The sequence below is a fragment of the Sphaeramia orbicularis genome, chromosome 17 (genome assembly GCF_902148855.1).
Source record: "Sphaeramia orbicularis chromosome 17, fSphaOr1.1, whole genome shotgun sequence".
Lineage (NCBI taxonomy): Eukaryota > Metazoa > Chordata > Actinopteri > Kurtiformes > Apogonidae > Sphaeramia > Sphaeramia orbicularis.
Window position 1 is genome coordinate 26,000,568 of NC_043973.1, and position 18,564 is coordinate 26,019,131.

Here is an 18,564-nt window from a genome sequence, read left to right on the forward strand (position 1 = left end):
TTCTACGGGGTCTCAGGAAGTCCCGGTGGGCGTGTGAAGGATGGAGGGTGAGAACAAATGGAGAGAAGCAGAGCGGTAGGAAGGCAGAGAGGAGAGGGAGAGTCAAAGGGGGAGGGAACTACGGAGACAGGCAGGCCTAGCGGCGCGGTGGGAGGACTATCCCATGCCAGGACTTGTGGTGGCTACAGCGGCAGCCTGGACTGGAGGAAGCGTGCGGGAGGGGGGGACAGAGCAGCAAAAGCAGGCAGCGGCAACAGTTTACGAACAAGAGCAGTTTCAGCTTCAGCAACCGAGAGAAGAAGGGCTTCCATTTTTGTGTGTGTGTGTGTGCGCGCGCGCCAGTATAAGGACCGAGTTGGCTACCGGGTCCAGCTGGGACAAAAAGGTGAACCTGAGTCCACAGAGCCGGGACAAAGTGAGCCTGAGTCCACAGAAGCGCCTGAGAGCAAATTCCAGCAGACGAAAATGAGCCTCTCAGTGTGCTCTAAGCCAGTATGACGGGCTGAGGGCTCTTGGACTCAGGACTTTGCTCCGCTCTTTCTCTTTCTGCAGCTCTCCTGACAAAGGGAACCAGAGGAGGGGAGGACAAAAAAAAAGAATCAAAGTACTCGCTTTCACTTTGTAAAGGTAAGGAACTGGCTCTGATCTTTTCCACGGTCAATCATTAGCAATGGGGTTTTAAAATCAGGATGTAAAAAGCAGGATTAAAGTTACACAAACTGGAATACCTTTCTAGGGTCCCCCCCTCCCCTTGTCTCTTTAGCCCTTTGCTCAGTCACATTTCATTGCTCATTTATTCAAAGTGCATAACAGGGCACTGCTCTCTGTATTTACCTTGGCTCAGAGTCCTACTTAACCCAGGGGTGTGTGTGTGGATCACTGCATGTGTGTGTCCTCCAGCTCTGAACACAGAGAAGAGACTCATTCAAACTGAGTAAGCACTGGTTTAGTGATTTTTTTTTTTTTTTCCCTCCTGTTGAATGTTGAGTATTATTGAAAGCTGTTGAACTCCCTATAGCTCACCCTGACCTCTGTAAGGATTTTTTTTAGCATTTAAATGCCTTCCTCAATGAATTGTGTTTTGCTGTGGCTATAATTTGGGGTTCCTTGCTTTTGTGGGCTATGGTGTACTGGAGACCTTTTATAATGTGAAACATATGGAGCCATTCTCCTGGAAGACTTGTACCCAGTAGTCTATAAAGCTCCAAAAGCAACAGGCTTGTTTTGTCCCATGTTGGTTGTTTGTTCTCTTCCGCTGGTGGATAAACGATGGAGACAGACTAAACGATAGAATGTGGCTGTTTTCTTTAAGCTGCAGCTGCTGCATGGTATTTCTGGCCTTGGGGCTATGCTTCTCAGGCAGCCATTGTTGATGACATGTACAAGTGTCCTTACATCACAGTGTTCTTCACCTGGATATCAGTCCCTCCCTTTCTTTCCCTGCTCAGAGCATGAAATCAGACACACACCTGCATTTACACCCTCTTGCAGCTTTTCTTTTCAAGCAACATAAACCATGCAGGTTCTTCAGAATATTTTTGTAGGCCAGAGTCTTTCAGGATTAGTTGTAATTACAAGCCCGGGAAGATAGGAGAAACATTTTTGAACTGGCAATTACAGCTTTTGTTGATGGTTCTATTTTGAGGTCAGAACAATATCAGCCCTAAAGGCAAAAGAAGTGTGTGTCTGAGAAAAGTCAGAAAACCAATGTGTCACTGATAGCAGACAGCAATTAAGGGAAGGTGGAGCAACACATGAATGAGGATCCTGATATGTGGTTTGGACAGGTGGGTTGGGGTTGTGTACTGTAAGCACAATATTCTGATATAACCCAAAGAGGAGGAGCATGGGACATTTGACTTTGTCACAGTGCTGCCATGGGCAGTTGGCTGACATGTGTAAGCCATTAACCAGAGAAGGAGACATGGAGAAGGAAGCGGAATGAAAGCAATAAAGGAGTATGGTAAGAAAAAGGGGAGGGAAAAAGAAAGATGGGGAGAATGAGAGTGAGAATGGGAACATAATCCATTTTGGAACGCATTCCACTTTGACCTTGTGATAGAAAATGGTAATTAGACTTTAGGAGCCGTAAGAGTACACAGATTTGCTCAGAGCCCAGGCTGTCATTTTTATTCCCATCCAAATATCTCATGAAAATGTGAGACAAACACATTGTAGAGTTCCAGGGTTACTAAATAAACCTGCTAAAAATACCCGCTCCCCTCTTCTGTGGTTTTTTTCAATGGATTTCATGGCTTTGTTTATTTCGGGTCTTCTGCAGTGAATGGGTGTCAAAGCCACAGCGTAAACATATAGAGCCCCTGACAGGAAAAGGCCAGAACAAACTGTGGCCTTGTCCCTTTTCAGGCCCATCAACCAAGAGTGTTATGTCACTGTGAACATGTTATCCCGCAGTATGAGGCATGAACTCATGCCGGGAATGAATACAAAGCTATTTGGAACACCAAAACTGATGGTATCAAGGCTATTAGATGACTATTAGATGTGAACGCTAAATTCCATCTGCAGTTTACATTTCAGTCTTGACGTCCCCCCACAAAGCAGCCAGACTTCCTGAAGCATTTATGGCACTTTAGGCGTTACATGGCTTTGCAGACAAACAACCTAGAAGATCATTAATCTGTTCAGAGACTCCAAAACAGACAGTTGATACAGTATTGTATAGATTTTTCCATACACACAAAACTCAAGTTAGTACACGCTAGGTCTGGTGAGCTTTATCCTTCCACAGTGATTTCAAGCTATAATCATAACTTTAACAGCAGTGCTGTTTGTACCAGATATAGTTTATGTTGAGATGTAATGAAGGGCTTGATGCTATTTGGAAAAAAAATTTTTTTTTTTTTCTTTTCTACTGTGATGAATATCAGTATACCTATTTTCATTTTATGCACACAATTTCAGTTTAATGGACCTATAAAAATATTCAGGTTGTCACAAAACTGACATTGTTGCCACAACATGTCATTCATAAAATGAAAGCTGCAGCCAACACAAGCAATTTAGTTGTAATTTTTTGAGTGGGGGAAGGGGTCTTTTGATTGCTTTCACATGTGTACAAACACAATGCTCATGGTTTGTTTTACTTAAAGTATACGTACTAATTGCAACAAGTGCAGTTAGATATGGATTCATTGATAGAAGTTGATGTATTTAAGTGTTTTATCTGGTAAACTTGACCAGTGTTTGGTTGTGGCATCTTGTCTAGTATAAAATATACTGCTTTTTCTGCTTTAGATGACTGAAAGTGGAAATATTTTTGGCTGTAAGATGCAGTAGTTGGTGACACAAACTGTTTCCAGTATTTAGTATTGTATTGTATCAGTACTCCTGTTCCCATTTTATGCTATCTCATGGCTACATGTTGGTGGTTATCAAGCTTTTCCATTTTGGTCATTACCCCAAGATCCTTTTTGTGTACTATATTTCCTCTTCCACTGGTTTGCACAGATATGTAAAAGCAATCAGTGTGATGATGACCACACTGGACTCACTAATGGAAAATACAGTCCGGGAGCCCGTAGACATGTAGCAACCAGCCGACTCGCTTACAAACAAACTTTCACATAAATGGATTCGGTTGCTTTGGTGCAACTCTAGACTTGGGAGAATCATGTTATTTGTGAAAGACAAGTATGCATAGTTTTGCCAACTGCTGTCACCACAATGGACTCAAAAATGAAAACAAGCATGAGGTCACCATTGACATGATTAGGCCACAAATTTAACCCTTTGCAGCAGACTCACTCCAGCCGTGTTGAGGATTTACAGTCAGTCTTGCTAACAGTACTGTATATGCTCCATCACGTGATGCCATCTTCTTTCATCTTGCACCTCACCTGCTCATACATAATGGAAGATTCCATACAGTGTGGGCCAGGTGAAGGGTGTGGTTCCTGAAATAGAAACAGGCAGCATCCAAAAAGTCTAATGTGACTCTTGATTTTGCCTTCCCTGCATTTAGAACCGGAATGTTTAATTTATTTATTTTCATTGCTATTTAGGGCAATTGAAAGAAAGGCATTCGGAGCCAATTCCAAGTGATGGTCATGCATGTGGGAACGTGGCTGACAGCACCCACGCAGCCTACTCAAGCTCTTACCTGCAAGGGTTGGAGCTGGGGGAGCCAGACACACCCTAATCCCCCAACATCCTGACCTTGGTAAACCTGTTGCAGCTTGTTCACACAGTAGACCTGGCAACCCATTTTCTCCAATCAGCCTACCTACCCACTCCTCTGCCAGCCTCGCTCTCACAGTGCCATGGGTGGGCTCGGGATTTGAGTTCCGTGGCGCTGCTTATTCTGCCTTTGTGAGCTAATGCTGTGCCTCAAACCAGGAACAAAAGCAGTCAGTGCAAATTAAAGACCAATTATCTTTAGTGCATGCTGAGACAAGTCACTCAGGTTGATGAGTGGGAGAAGTGAGAGGTCCGTGTAAGAAAGGGACGCTGCAGGTCTGTAATAACTGATTTGTGATATTTATTTATTTTTTTGTCAGAAATGGGCTATTTTTTTTGTTATTGCTCTCTGTTTAGCAGTTTCACAAAAATTCAGATTCCTGCATCTCAGTCATTTTTATCTCATAGAAGCACCCTATTGAATCAGTAACATTCATTCACACCTCTGGGTCACATAAAGGTTAAGTGTTGGGTTCACACCCTTCCAATATCTAGTTGGCGTAGTACTTTGACACTTCAAAAACATCCCTAAGCCTCCCTCCCATGCCTCTGGCCTGGGGATACACAGAACCTAAGTAATGGCTGACCTGTTCATTAATTTCCCATTAGTCAACAGTTTTCCTTGGTGTCTCAGGGGGAATAGACTAACCTCACCATTTGTTCCGACAGACCCTGAGGACCTCACCCTACGCACCCACCTCTGCCAGCACACACATAGACACACACACAACGCCGTCTCCCCGAGTGATGACCTCTTCATACACATGGCCTCTTTCATTCCACTCTGAGGGTTGATTTAAGCTGTGGCTACACTGTTCCTGCTTTATGGCTCCCACTCTGGCCCCCTTCAAAGTGTTGGGCTCGTGGCCTGCAGTCATCTTAGACTTAATTGACGGACACATTCTTTACTGTGGATCATTTAATCACAACAAACAATCGGGGTCATTCAAGGAGGATGATGATATCTTTTACAGCATTTGGAATGTGTTTCTGTTTGTGTGTCTGTGTTTGTTTGCATTTTGTGAAATCTCAGTCATTAATCAACCACAATTGATTTATTCTGTTGTACCACATATAAATATGATGCAGCATACCACACTTTCAACATGTGAACACTTATTGCGTTATTTTCCTCTTGTGTTTTCATTGTCCACCATTTTTAATCAAGGAAAGGGAAACATCAGAAGGCTGAGCTTATATATCAATGACATCAGTGATAAATTCCTTTGAAAAAACAGTCCAAAGCCCATTTAATTCACAATCACATAGAATGCAACAGAAAAACCGAGAAGTACAGAGGCTGAAACTAGAAAATGTATACTGTCAATCACTTTTTGTTAATTGACTTATAATTATAGCTGTACTGTTGCCAGCGGGCTGTAGTTTGCTGCTCTGTAGTTTATAAGCTCTGCTTAGCAGCATGGAGGCCATACAGAGATGACTAGATAAGGGAATATAAGGGATGTGCCTGTGGGTGTGGTGTTGTGGCAGGGGGAGAGACAAGCTCTTTCCAGACCACCACTGCAGGAAGTTCATGGCCATGAGGTCACAGGGCCATGCCAACACTCCGGGATTTACAGCTACTGGTTTGAACCGGAATTCTTTGAAAGTTTTTTTTCACTGTTGCTCTTACTGTGGTAACTAGATTGATGGTGTTCAGTATTTTGATACCACAGTGTTGTATCTGTCTCTGCAAAAAGTGTTAATCGTCTCTCACATGTTAAATAGCTGTTGATGTATTGCTTCATTTCAGTCGGTACAGTTTTTGTGCCAGTGCAAAGAAACGCCGTGTTCTTTTAAGATATTCTGTAAAGATATCTGCAGGAAACTTGGACGCAATGACTAAAGCTGAGGACTTTGACCAGCAAATATTGACTTCACTGAGTCACCTGCTTTAAGTGGGAAATACTCTGAGGTAACAAAGCGACCTGCACCACATGAATCTGCTTTGTTTTTAACAGAAAGGACCCAGATTCAAGATGGAGGAGGGCTATGAACTTGACCTGACGTATATCACAGAACGTATCATCGCTGTGTCCTTCCCGCGGGGATGCTCAGAGGAGATCTACTCCCATAACCTCAAGGATGTCACACGAATGCTCAAGTCCAAGCATGCAGATAATTATCTGGTCAGTGCTTGTCCATGTGTTACTCACAGTCTTGACTTGCAATGTGCTCTAGCAAAGTGTCAAAGGGCAAGAAAGTATTGATGTCAGGGCTGATGGGTTTTCAGGGGATTTGACAAGGTATTGATCTTTTCGCTCAGCTCATCTTTTTACTCAGGCTAATCTTAAGCCGAAATGTTACGACAGATGGGTACAATCTCAGAGACAAAGTATAATCATTAGTCTTATTGTATGTTTCATTTAGATCATCAACCTCTCAGAAAAAAGAAGTGATCTGTCCAAAATGAACCCAAAGGTAAGTTTAGATGACTGCTACCATCCTCTAATCAGGAATGTAATAAAAGTATGTCAAATAATGCACAATTATAGCAAGTAAAACAATGAATCTGTCAAACCTCTGTCTTGTAATGTAAAAGCACATATGTTAAGTTATATACTATAGAGAGACTCTCCACAGATCATGATGTGTTTGCAGACCCTTGATACAGGTTGGCCAGATCTACATGCACCTCCACTGGATAAAATCTGTACAATCTGCAAAGCCATGGAGAGTTGGCTCAATGCTGACCCACTACATGTTGTGGTTATACACTGTAGGGTGAGTGTCTTAACCATGTTATTCTGCATCATCTCAATTGTGGGCTTTGCATTAACAAAAACTGTGAGTGTTGCATGTGAAATGAATCAGATCCTGTTCTTTTTTGTGTCTTTAGGGTGGCAAGGGTCGAATTGGTGTTGTCATTTCATCATTTGTGCATTTCACCGACGTGTCAGCCAGGTAACCACTTCTGTGTGTCATATTTCAACGTCCTGTTACTGTAAATGGTGTTGTTTGTAATGAAGTCAAGACTTATCATAGCAGATGAGTGTGGTGAGTCACCGTCAGCAGCAAACAATATCAACAGCAACCCGCAACACTTCTTGAAGAGTCATTTAGTAGACCACAAGCAATGTCATTGTGTAACCACAGTTGATTTATTTACATCTTTTAATTTAGGGTCAAGGTGATTCAGAAAATGAGTCAAAGAAAGCCACGTCTTTCAAATCCAGAGGAAAACCACATTTTAAGCCATGAATCACCGCATATTGAATTTCATGAATCAACTTGAAAACATGTTACTTACTGTAATAGCTTCTGGCCACAGTGTCAAATTCATGAAATCTATTCATCTTTGAGAAAGATTAGAAAATCTAATTGTTTAACCATTGTCAGTCAAACAGATTCAACATGGCTGCTGCTTTACTAAGCTGTAAAGTCAAGAAATGGGGCAAACATTTGGAGAAACGACTAGTGTTATGCCTCTATGTAGATCTCTTCTGCACACAGCCGTCATTGTGGCATCGACCCAGTCCACCTCCCTCGGTGTTTGTGTCCCACTGAGGGTGACGGGGTCGGTAAGGTGAATGTGAAAGACCAGGGCGAAAAGAGGTAGAGGAAGAGATAGGAAAACAATGAAGCTGACTTACAATGGAAGAGATTCAGGGGGGAAGCAGAGGGAAGGGTGCGACGAGAGAGAAACAGAGCTATGGTGAAAAGGCTCCAGCGCCTGTTGGTTTTAGGGTTGTCTGAATAGCAAAGCTGTGCACACACTCTGGCCTCTCTCTGTCCCCCTCTCCCCCTCTGTGTTTGCTTAAAGCTGGCATTCTCTTCCTCTCTGCTGGATTCCTTTGTCCCTCCGGTTACTTTCACTCTTGCCCATTACGCATGTGTCTACGTTGTCCTAATGTAAGATGGGGTTAATGCCACTACATTATACAGGAGCACAGTATAATCTCTCTCATGAGTCATAATTACCTCAAGTGTTTAATGTGTCTCTCTGTCTCCCTCAAAGTGCTGATCAGGCGTTGGACCGCTTCGCGATGAGGAAATACTACGATGATAAGGTATCAGCTCTGATGACACCCTCGCAGAAACGGTAAGACCCAAAACATAAGCACACCCTTCTGTATAGTAGCACTGGTCTGCCTACGTATGTGTTGTTTGACTGGAGCTTTTTTTTCACCTTAGTCACCATCCAAACACACACATGTGGTCCAGCCTGAGGGGCCGTTTACACGGCGTAGGATTCAGTCGAATCCGGGAAGATTTCATCGCGGATTAGCCTTCTGTTAACATGGAAACGGTGCCTAGAGTGCCTGAATCCGGAAACTTTTGATACCAGGGTCCAGGGTGGAATGTTATCGATACGCTCCGCATTTCAGCTCCATGTTAACGCGAATCGGAGCGTTCCGGGGTAAAATATCACGTCACCGCATGCGCGCACAGTCAAGAACCGCCAGTTAACCCACTCCAGGCCAGTTGGTGGCGGTAATGCGCCTCCAAGCTGGCTTGCCAGCCTCTATGACACAATAAAGCTGCAGAAAAAGAAGGAACAACCACAACAACAATGGCCGGTTTCAGAACAACATACGTGCTGCTAACTGTGCTCAGCTCGTCTGTCCAGACAAAGAAGTCCTGCGTCTTTGTACGACCACTCGCCATTGTTGTTTGTAAATAGTATTGTCCGCCTCCTCCTCTTCTTCTTCTTCTCCTCATTTAAAGGCTGTCTAAACCGGAAATCGTTTGTGCGCAGGCGCGTGTTTTACCGCCACTGTTTCACTACAGCTCTACATCGCCAGCCACTGGTCTGGCATGGCCACTACAGCGTATTCAGCCGTCCTCGCGGACTCATGTTAACGCAGATCGTTATCATAGCGGCTTCGTCTTAACGCGGAATGATTTTATAACGCAAAGGAGAAATCTTTGCGGAGTGTTGCCGTGTAAACATACCCTGAATCAAGACAAAACACTGAATATCCTGGTGATATTTGTCTATTTTTCATTGACGAGAGTTATTGTTGGTAAAAGGATGAGATCCCATGGTGACCTGGGTTATCCAAAATGTGTATCACTGTGAATCATCATCATCAGTCACACTAATGGCTCTGTGGCAAAATGAGTTTGTCTGATTTGTTTTGCTAAAGTCTCTCCAAGTAGCCATCTCTTAAAAATACATGGAAGGATGAGCTCACAAAAGTCTGGAAAAGCTTCTGCATCAATAAAAAAAATGACGAGGAGTATTACGTCATTTTGTAATATCATCTTAGAACTAAATGAAATACACTCACTCACTGCTGTGTATTTGGTATCAAACAAAAACATGACTTACTGTAACGTAACTTAATCTGACCACTTGTACATGCTTGGTACCACAGACACTGTTCTGATCCAATACTTTATCAAGTATTGTTTTTATTTCTATCAACCTCTGTTCTTTCATCTTAGGTATGTTTGGATACTCAACAGTCTTCTCAGTGGATCAATGAAGATCAACGCCTCGCCTTTGTTCCTGCACTGCATCATTCTTCATGGGATCCCGAACTTTGATGCCACTGGAGGTTATAGTTGTACTATTTACCACTGTACACTGCATAGCCATAGCTCCCAGTGAAAACATCATCACTGCCACAGTAGAAAAAGCACACAACCACAACAGAGATGGAGCAGTAAACAAGATGGGGACTTATCTGTACTTTATATCTTTCTTTCTTTTTCCAACACACATGCCCTGACAGATAGAGCCACTTACGTAAACAGAACTGAAGACTTCTTTGTGGGTTCCCAGAAAAATCTTGGGAACTCCCACCCATGTTCCCATATAAATTACTGTTTTCTCTAATTTCACTGGAACAACAAAGGTCTTCGTCATGTTGTGGTGAAAATCCCTTTTCTCACAACAACAGCTTATGACACTCACTGTGAGCAAAATACTCTAAGAGGCTACTCATGAATGTCCTGCCTGCAAGGCTACTTTATGTCACATTAACGGTGTAACAATTATTGAAAGTTATATCTTATTTCACAGTGTGTCGACCGTACATCAAGGTCTACCAGGGAATGCAGGCGGTGTATTCGTCTGGAGTCTAGTAAGTAGCTTACACATGTGGTGTGGACAGTTAAACATTACTGTTCACTTCAAAGAAAGCAGGGCCGCATCATAGTCCTTTACTGTTGAGCTTAGTCTAATGCTCAGTTACTCTTTCTCTAGCTATCTGTGATTACTGCCAAATTTTGTTTTGCTGTTGTTATTGACTTGCTCTGTTTGGTATTTTTCTCAGTCACATCGGTCCAGGCCACAGAGACCGTGTATGCATCACCTTAGAGCCTGCACAGCTTCTTAAAGGGGATATCATGGTGGGGAATCTCACAAAATAACTACTGTAACTTCTTGACATGAACACTTAAAATACTCATTGAAGTAATTTTTAAAGTAGTAACCATATTATTATTTTTTTTTTGTAGGTCAAATGTTATCACAAAAGTGAAATTACCTCAGATCGTGAGGTGATTTTCCGGCTGCAGTTCCACACAGGAGCTGTACAAGGCTACAACCTGATGTTTGAAAAAGAGGACATGGAGACAGCTAACAAAGGTACACCCAAAAAAAACAGACAACAGACAAGTTTACAGTAAATGCCCGGCTCTTCGCTGCATTTTCAGGGCTCAGTCTGGACCTAATTTACTTTTGGCACTCTGAGACCAACAATCTTGTTCTCCCAAACATGTTACGCGTACCAAGAAGTTGCAGTCAGCACCATTCATCTTTTCATTATGAACGGCCACATTTGTGACATTCCTGTGTGCTGAAATTCCAGATCCCAGATTTCCAGATTATGGTAAAGTGGAGCTGGTGTTCTCCGAGGGACCAGAGAAGATCCCAGGTAGATTTACTCGGATTTAAGAAATTGCTGCAGGTTTTAGTTCGAAAAGCAGCTCTCTCTCCATTTTGCCCTTGCCCTTCGTGCTGTCCCACACTCTGTTCCTCCCCCTCTGCACCCTGGTGAGAGGGGATGTGGAATGCTGCAAAGGGGAAATGTAGTGTGAAGTGTGTGCTGACAGAGAGGTAAAGAAGCACAGCATGCACCTCCTCAGAGCCCAACAGGAGCAAAACTATTTGCATGGTGGTGCATGTGTGCTTTATAAACATTTTGTGGGTCTAAAAGACATCAATTTCTAAAATGTTAAAATTGTTTTTATTCTAGTAGCATTCTGCAAATATGTCGTCCTAGGTCACACAGATTTAATCAGGCAGTCTTGTGTTGACCTTTGCAAACAAAATGTCATTTTATGAGGCATAGTTACCCCAACCATTGTGACATGGGTAAGATTTCAATCAACAACTTCAAGAATAATAATAATAATAATAATGGATTGGATTTATATAGCGCCTTTCTAGACACCCAAAGCGCTTTACATTATTGACCCATTATTCAAGAACTGCATTTAACATTCAATAGAATACTTGTTTGGACTTTTTTTTTTTTTTTGTTAATGCCTCAAGATATGCTCAAAAGTGTTGTCCAACCGATCATAATTTCACTTTCTTACCCAGCCTTAATATAGCTACTCCAAATATTCACTTCTTCTGAGTTACAACAACATAATGATCCACAGTGTTGTGTGTATTCCCTGTGTACGCAGATACAGTATCTACAATAATGTTATTTTTGGGTCTAGGTGCCGACAGGTGGCAAAATGGGGCAGATGTTATTGTGGACTACAACACAGCAGATCCTCTAACCCGCTGGGACTCCTACCAAAACATCTGTGATGGCGAAGGTACTGTTTCCAGGCTACATTAGTCATAACATGACTCATAAATCCTTAACAATGCCAAAGTCTACCAAATGAATCACACGCTATCTGAGAAATATAAGAAGCTGTTAAAGAATGGAAGAAGCATTCACAGGGTGTTATTAAGGCATCAAATTCAGTTTACCACAAATTTCTGTTCCATTCTTCCTGTATTATATATTGGTTTCACATACACATAAACAAATACAAACATAAACTTTGTTTTTTTGTTCCGAAAACTAACGCAGTGTAACAAGTCCAGTGCTCAGTAAGTTGAGGGACTGCAGGGTGATTGCAGTAACATACATACACAGTCACCAGTGGTTTGGTTTATGTTGCAGTGGTTGGTAAGTGGAGTTATTACTCATGAGTGGGGCTTCAAACCATAGCAGGCTCTGTGGAAACAAGATCTTTATTATGGCATAGAAGGGAAAGGGAAGCTAAAAAGAAACATATTGGGTTGCAGTAGGAAGTGTGTGACAAGCAGTGTTGTTTCTGTCTAAAGGATAGGGAGGAGTGTTGTATGTAGGGAATGCTGGGCTTAGAGGATGAGTATTTAGTTCTCAAGAGATGTCTATTTTGTTGTTTCATAAAATGAAAAGGGATGCTTTAACCATCCCACACATGCACACACACACATATATACACACTCTCACTGGGCTGCACACCCAGACTCACACTCAGAGCCACCCTGTCGGGGCGTCCCGTCCTCGCTGTGGTTGTTGCTCTCCACTCAACCACAGAATTCACAACAACCTCCCAGAATAGTGCAACGTGGTAGTGGCATTAAAACACAGATCCACCCTTTCCCAGTATTCATTGAGTGTTTTTACAAGTTAAGTTCAAATGATGAAAATGAGCTGCCTTTTTAGCTTTTTATTTATAATTGCCTTAGCACGTTCATGTAAAATTTTATGCACCAACTCTGGGAATGCAATAAAAAGGCAGACACTCATATTTAAGAATTCATCAAAGCGAAGCATAGACATCAATAAAGAAGCAATTTCTCCTCTTGCCTTGATTCTAAAGCATTCATGTGGGATATTTACAGCTTTGTGTTCTCATGTAAACACTACATCTGAGAGGGAAGACTGGGAGGTTTGTTGAAATTCTACATCTACTTAACAGTCCTCTGGCAGGTCTGAGTTATTCTCCGAAAAGCTGTCACTCATGGGCTGGTCAAGAGGAGAAAGTCTAAAAAACGTTTACCACTGTAGTGTTAAGGTTGTGAAAAGAAAACCTCATTTACTTCAATAGCTTTTCTTCAGTCACCACTAAGAGTGTGTGTTTATCCCCATGTGTGAAGTAAGAACTGAATTCTCAGATTGTTTTTTCCAGACACACTGCATGTTTGAGTTTATTACCAATGCGGTCTTTGTGTTTGTTTAGATTAACCAACAGCTGTCTGCAGAAATTAATAGGCTCATTGTGCATATTAAAATGAGATCTCAGTGAATCATTGTTGATCATGTGGAATTTAATTAAATTTGATGTAGATGGCTACACCGAAGACTGTTTTCTTTCATTGAACTAGTTGAAGGAAATTATTACTTTGACATAGTATATTTAAGACAACTAGTGCTATATAACATTTTAGATGCATTTCTGAGATTTTCACTGCCTGGCACCTCAATATATTCTAGTGGAATGGGACATCATTTGTAGAGCTTGCAGCACTAAAATTTAACTAAGAAAAGTAAAGTGTTATTACTGGACATTTCCCAGTAGAATAAAGTTTTCAGTAGTTACTCAACAGTTCATATTAGAATGAAATTGGTGATGACTAAGGAAAAATGGAGTTATGTACATGATGGCCAGTGCCATTTAGAACTGGACAATGTATCAAATTAATCTAATTAATCAACATCTTGCTGAAAATCATGAAAAATGCCTAAATCACAAAATCGATATTACTCCTCTAGAGACTTTTTCTGCGCAACAAAATTTCCAAATGCAGCCTGTTTGCTTCTTGTGAATGTGTTTTTCAGTCATATATGGCTAATAGGTTTATGCAACAAGAAAACAATCAATTAAAATCATACATCATTTCATTCAACACTGAAAAAGACATTTTTGTGGTAATATCATTTAGCATTGTTTCCCATGCATCATCTTTGTAAGAGTCCTACTGGAAGGAGATAAGTCATACTTTATGGACTCAAAGCTGAAATATCTAAAGGGACAAGTCCATACTATTAAAGCAGCCAGAGAAAAAATACTATATATATATTTCCTGGACATGATTTTAAGATATACCAAGAAGTTACATTAAGAAATAATAAAAAAAATCAACCTTTATTGTTACCAGTGGGTCAGTTGACTGGTGACAATAAATGTGAATCTTGCCAAGCAACAGTAGCACAGTTCAAGATGGGAAAATATTTTCCAGGGAATACCACACTGAAGGCTCAAACATTCCCATATAATTAAAATAAACAAAAACAGTCAATTCCTGCTGAAAATAAGTCCAGAAATGGTTAAAAAAAAAAAAAAAAAAGTCAGTCAAATGAAAAGTGCAAGTGTTACTACATTTAAACATTTGGTACAGAAGTTTGTTTTTGCCACATTATACCTGAGCATAGTCTAATGTAAATGTACACGACATTATATCTCTTTGCCACATGTCTGAAGCACTTGCAGAAGCTGGCATAGAAAAGAAAGAGGAAGATCATCATCATCATTATGCTGGATGGTAGTAACTGAGAAGGAATGGAAAGGGCTGGATAATTGCATAGCCGTACACATTCAGACCTCCTCCTGTGATATAAGAGCAGTTTGAGAAACAGCTCTGGTTTTGCCGCTCTGTGCACTGTAATTGGTAGATTATTCAGGGACTGACTGCACCACAACCACCGCCATGATGAATGCTAGATAAAAATGGTTTGACTGCTTTTCTCAAGTTCACTAGCTAAGGACATACTTGGTTAACCATTCATGGGTTTGTTCGTGTCTGTGTGATAGTGATAGGTAAAATAATTGTTGAACCCCATAATCGAGCATAGGGCACATCTGTTTTGTCGCCGATATTGTACATGAGGATGGCAGGCATGTAATTTTACAACACACGGGTGAGAAAAAAAACAGCTCTGCTGCCACTGTTCACGAAGAATTACCCAGAGCTTAGAGTAGAAGGCAAAGATTGCTTTAATTAAAAAGTGTCTTCTTACAGAGTGAAAAAGTCTGGAGCTGCAGGAATGTTGTTTTCATTCTCTGATCCTCTCTGGTCCGCCCTCTTTCTTTCTTTCTCTCTTTCTCTCATTTTTTCCCTCCTCCTTCTCCTCTCCCTAGTGGGGTAGTCCCCTGATTCAGGGTAAGAGGTCGGGTTACTGCCTCCTCTGGCCCGCCCCCACCACTAAGCTCCACCCCACTTGTTTACATTCCTCTGCCCTTATTTGGAAATCTCAAGGTCCCCCCCTTGTGTGGAGTGCAAACACTCTCACCTTCTCAACAGAGTAAGAAAGCAGGGCCAACTTATTTCAACTCTTGATTTGACCCTGACCATTGTCTGCTGCTTAAACGCCATGTACCCTCATGTGCGTCTGCACTGCCCCTTCTTTTCTGCAACTTCTGCTTTCTTTGAGATGGCAGTTGTCCCAACTGCTTACCTGGCAGAGGCGATGGAGGTAAGAGCTCTGGATTTTTTTTCTCTCCTGGACACAGATGGGTGGCCATAAGGGGGAGGGAAAAAAGAGGGAGGACGATAGCTGAGAAAGAAAAAAACTGACAATATGCAAAAGAAGGGAAAACATCTGTCTTAAAACCTGTTTGCACCTTGCCACAAGGAATGTTATGAGAGGGATTTGTTGTAAAACTCCCAGCGGAACTGACCTGCATGGAGGCCTGAGCTGAGGCCAGATGCAAGTTTCCCCGGTGTGTTTGTGTTTGAGCAGGGGGCAAGTCATACAGAAGCTTTTGGAAAAGAGGAGGTGGAGGTTGAGGAGGAGGAGGGGGAGCTTTTATCATGCGTGTCTGGTATTCAGATCCTCCGGTCATAGCTTGACTGAAAGGCAAGTACTTAAGGCAGTAGATTGAGGGAGAAGTGTAGGAGTCATGTTCCAGCTCTCTTTTGTTGAAGCCAAGGGAGAGTGACAGTGAAACAGCCGTTTTACTTACTTACTTGAAAACGTTGTTCGCATGCTCTTGGAATTCTCCTCAAGCTCCTCATTTCGCGTAAGTCTTGCATGGCTGAAGTTGATTTCTATTCTTGAGATGGATTTGACTCAGGCTTGCAAAATGACTGACCTCTGATTTTTTTTTTTACTTCTGAGGATTAAGGAGATTGTTTGGACATATGCTGGGGGTCAAGGGGCAGGCGAGATGGAGTAGGGTGGCTTAATCACAGCAGGGTGAGGAATGCAGGGGTCAGACTCTGAAGATTCACAGTCAGACCTTGTAGCAAAATACAGAAAACTCCTCATGTCTTATATAACCTGATCATGAGAAACACCTTTGTCTGCTGTATAAAGTACACAGGCCTGATAAGAAACTGTTGCAGCAACTTGACTTGAATATCTTTGCTTCAAATAAGCCTGGATGAAAAGGAATTTTAATTGTGTCACATCTAATATGTTATAATCATCTCAGTTGTGTAATATGATTAACTTGTTTTGTTTGTCAATGAATTAATTCATTTGAAGTCTTGTGTGAAATGTTTGTTCTTATGTCTGGAATGCTGTCTTTGTCGGTTGAGGTGCGATTGTACATACATGTCATGGTTTGTCAATAACAGATTGTGGGATGTCGTGACCGTGCATGTTAGTAAAGTCTTGTTTTGTGCCATTTTGTGTTTGTCTCCATGTGCTTCTGCAGTTAGTGTGTCTCTGTGTGTACGTGTGCAAATACCAGCTGAGTGTATGAAGCGCTGCATCTTCTCTCTTTGCAGCGCCTCGCTCGCAAGGTCTAACCCAGGACAAAGGGCCAAACAAGAGGAGCCCCAACGGAGGAGAGGCCACGCTGGGCCGGGGGGCCCGCACGACCTCCGCCACCTCCAGCCCTGACCACAGTGACCACGCCCTTTCTGTCAGCAGTGACTCAGGTCTGTCGAGCACCTCTCTGTGGGCGGACAGACCCACGCCGACCACCACTGGCACCATCAGGCCCAACCAGGGTCCCAGTCAGCAGGAAAAGGTCCAGCTGAAGCGCCTGCTAAGTGGCTTTGGTGTTGAGGACCCCTCTCTGGAGGAGATGGATGACCAAGGTCCTAGGGTGGGCACCCAGCAGATAGTCCCAGCACAGGTGCACATCAATGGAGACCCCCGTCCTCGAGAGAGGGAAACAGACATCCTTGATGATGAGGTCATTACAGGTCATGATTTGCACAGTGTGGACAGCTTAGGTACTTTGTCATCGTCTTGCCACAAGAGCAGCCAGAACTCCCTGCTTTCAGATGGATTTGGTAGTCCTGGAGGAGAGGAGCAACAAAATCAAAGTCAGCAGCAGCTCCACCATCCTGCACCTCTTTCCATAGAGGAGTATGACAGGCCATATGCTGAGACTAGAAGGGGCTGTCTAGGTTCCCGGAGCAACTCTGTGGCCTCTTCTAACCCCAGCAGTGCCCCCATGACCAAGCAGCATGTCTATAGACAAGGAAGCTATTCCACACAGTCCTGGGTTCGGCAGCAGCAGATGGTTGCTGCACAGAAGTTTGCATACATGCCTGAGGATGGAAATGATACAGAAAGGTATGCAGGAAACAAGCAAGGGAGCAGTTCACCCAACACAGGCTTGCCTCGTGAACCACAGGGTCCTGCCAGGGACATGACAGTGGATGCTCTAAGAAACTCAGCAACTCACAAGGAACAGGCAACAATAAACAATAACAACAACAACAAACGGGACGAGGAGTTCAAATCTCTGACGATGGACATTGACAACTCCATCGACCAGCTCAACCAGCTGATCATGGACCTGGATCCCACATTCGTGCCGGTATCAAGTCGCAGCAGCTCCATTAAGAGAAGCGATGGGACACACGTGAACGGCTCTGTCGGCAAATGCTCCAACGGCATCAATCTCAGATTTGACGATAATAACGAAGCAACCCTGAAAAACACACAGCAGACAGGTAAGATAGTCAGACAGTCTGGGTGTGGTGGTGATGGTGTGGTCTGGAAGTGTGGTTGTGAAGAGAATCCTTTGAGAATCATTATGAAACCAGAGAAGTTGTTTTGCTTGACAAATTCAAGTGAACATGGCAAAGATATAAATAATGAAATGGCTTTAATTAACATGTTGATATATTTTTTCCGAGCAGAGTAGTTCCTCTCCAGCAGCTCCAAGCTTCACTTTTTCTTCTCCTTCAACACAAGAGTTAACTCAACAAAGAGCACCTTTTCTCCCTCCTGACCCAGCGTGTTTTAGTGGCAGAAATAGCAGGGTTGTTGCCAGGTTTTCAGATGTTTGGAGTATGTTTCTGAGGAAAAGAGTGCCGTCCAGACTTGTCTGTGCAGCTATGTGACTAGGAAACAGCACAGTACACGAAGAGAAGGAGAGCAGCTGTCATCAACATTTCTGAACATTGTAGTCTCAGTGTTTGATTGTAGAAATTGTATACCAAGGAACAAAGATATCTACAGCCTACCAGTCCCCTAGACATTACCACAGACATAGTAATTATTGTTTTGC

The 18,564-nt window shown here is 42.6% G+C and overlaps 1 protein-coding gene across 3 annotated transcripts in view; it reads left to right on the plus strand.

Moving 5' to 3' along the window:
- Positions 1-201: 201 nt before the first annotated feature.
- LOC115436955 (tensin-3) overlaps positions 202-18,564 on the plus strand; it is a 33,517-nt gene continuing 15,154 nt past the window's right edge. Inside the window, exons 1-13 of one of the 3 annotated variants that reach the window (XM_030159982.1) lie at positions 202-627; positions 6,162-6,329; positions 6,571-6,621; positions 6,784-6,924; positions 7,040-7,104; positions 8,159-8,242; positions 9,592-9,704; positions 10,172-10,232; positions 10,425-10,500; positions 10,609-10,738; positions 10,962-11,027; positions 11,824-11,925; positions 16,823-18,004. In XM_030159982.1, the coding sequence (XP_030015842.1) occupies positions 6,180-6,329; positions 6,571-6,621; positions 6,784-6,924; positions 7,040-7,104; positions 8,159-8,242; positions 9,592-9,704; positions 10,172-10,232; positions 10,425-10,500; positions 10,609-10,738; positions 10,962-11,027; positions 11,824-11,925; positions 16,823-18,004 (2,221 nt within the window). In that variant the 5' untranslated portion in view covers positions 202-627; positions 6,162-6,179. The remainder of the gene's footprint in view (positions 628-6,161; positions 6,330-6,570; positions 6,622-6,783; positions 6,925-7,039; positions 7,105-8,158; positions 8,243-9,591; positions 9,705-10,171; positions 10,233-10,424; positions 10,501-10,608; positions 10,739-10,961; positions 11,028-11,823; positions 11,926-16,822; positions 18,005-18,564) is intronic. The other 2 variants (XM_030159983.1, XM_030159984.1) reach the window with 2 other exon arrangements.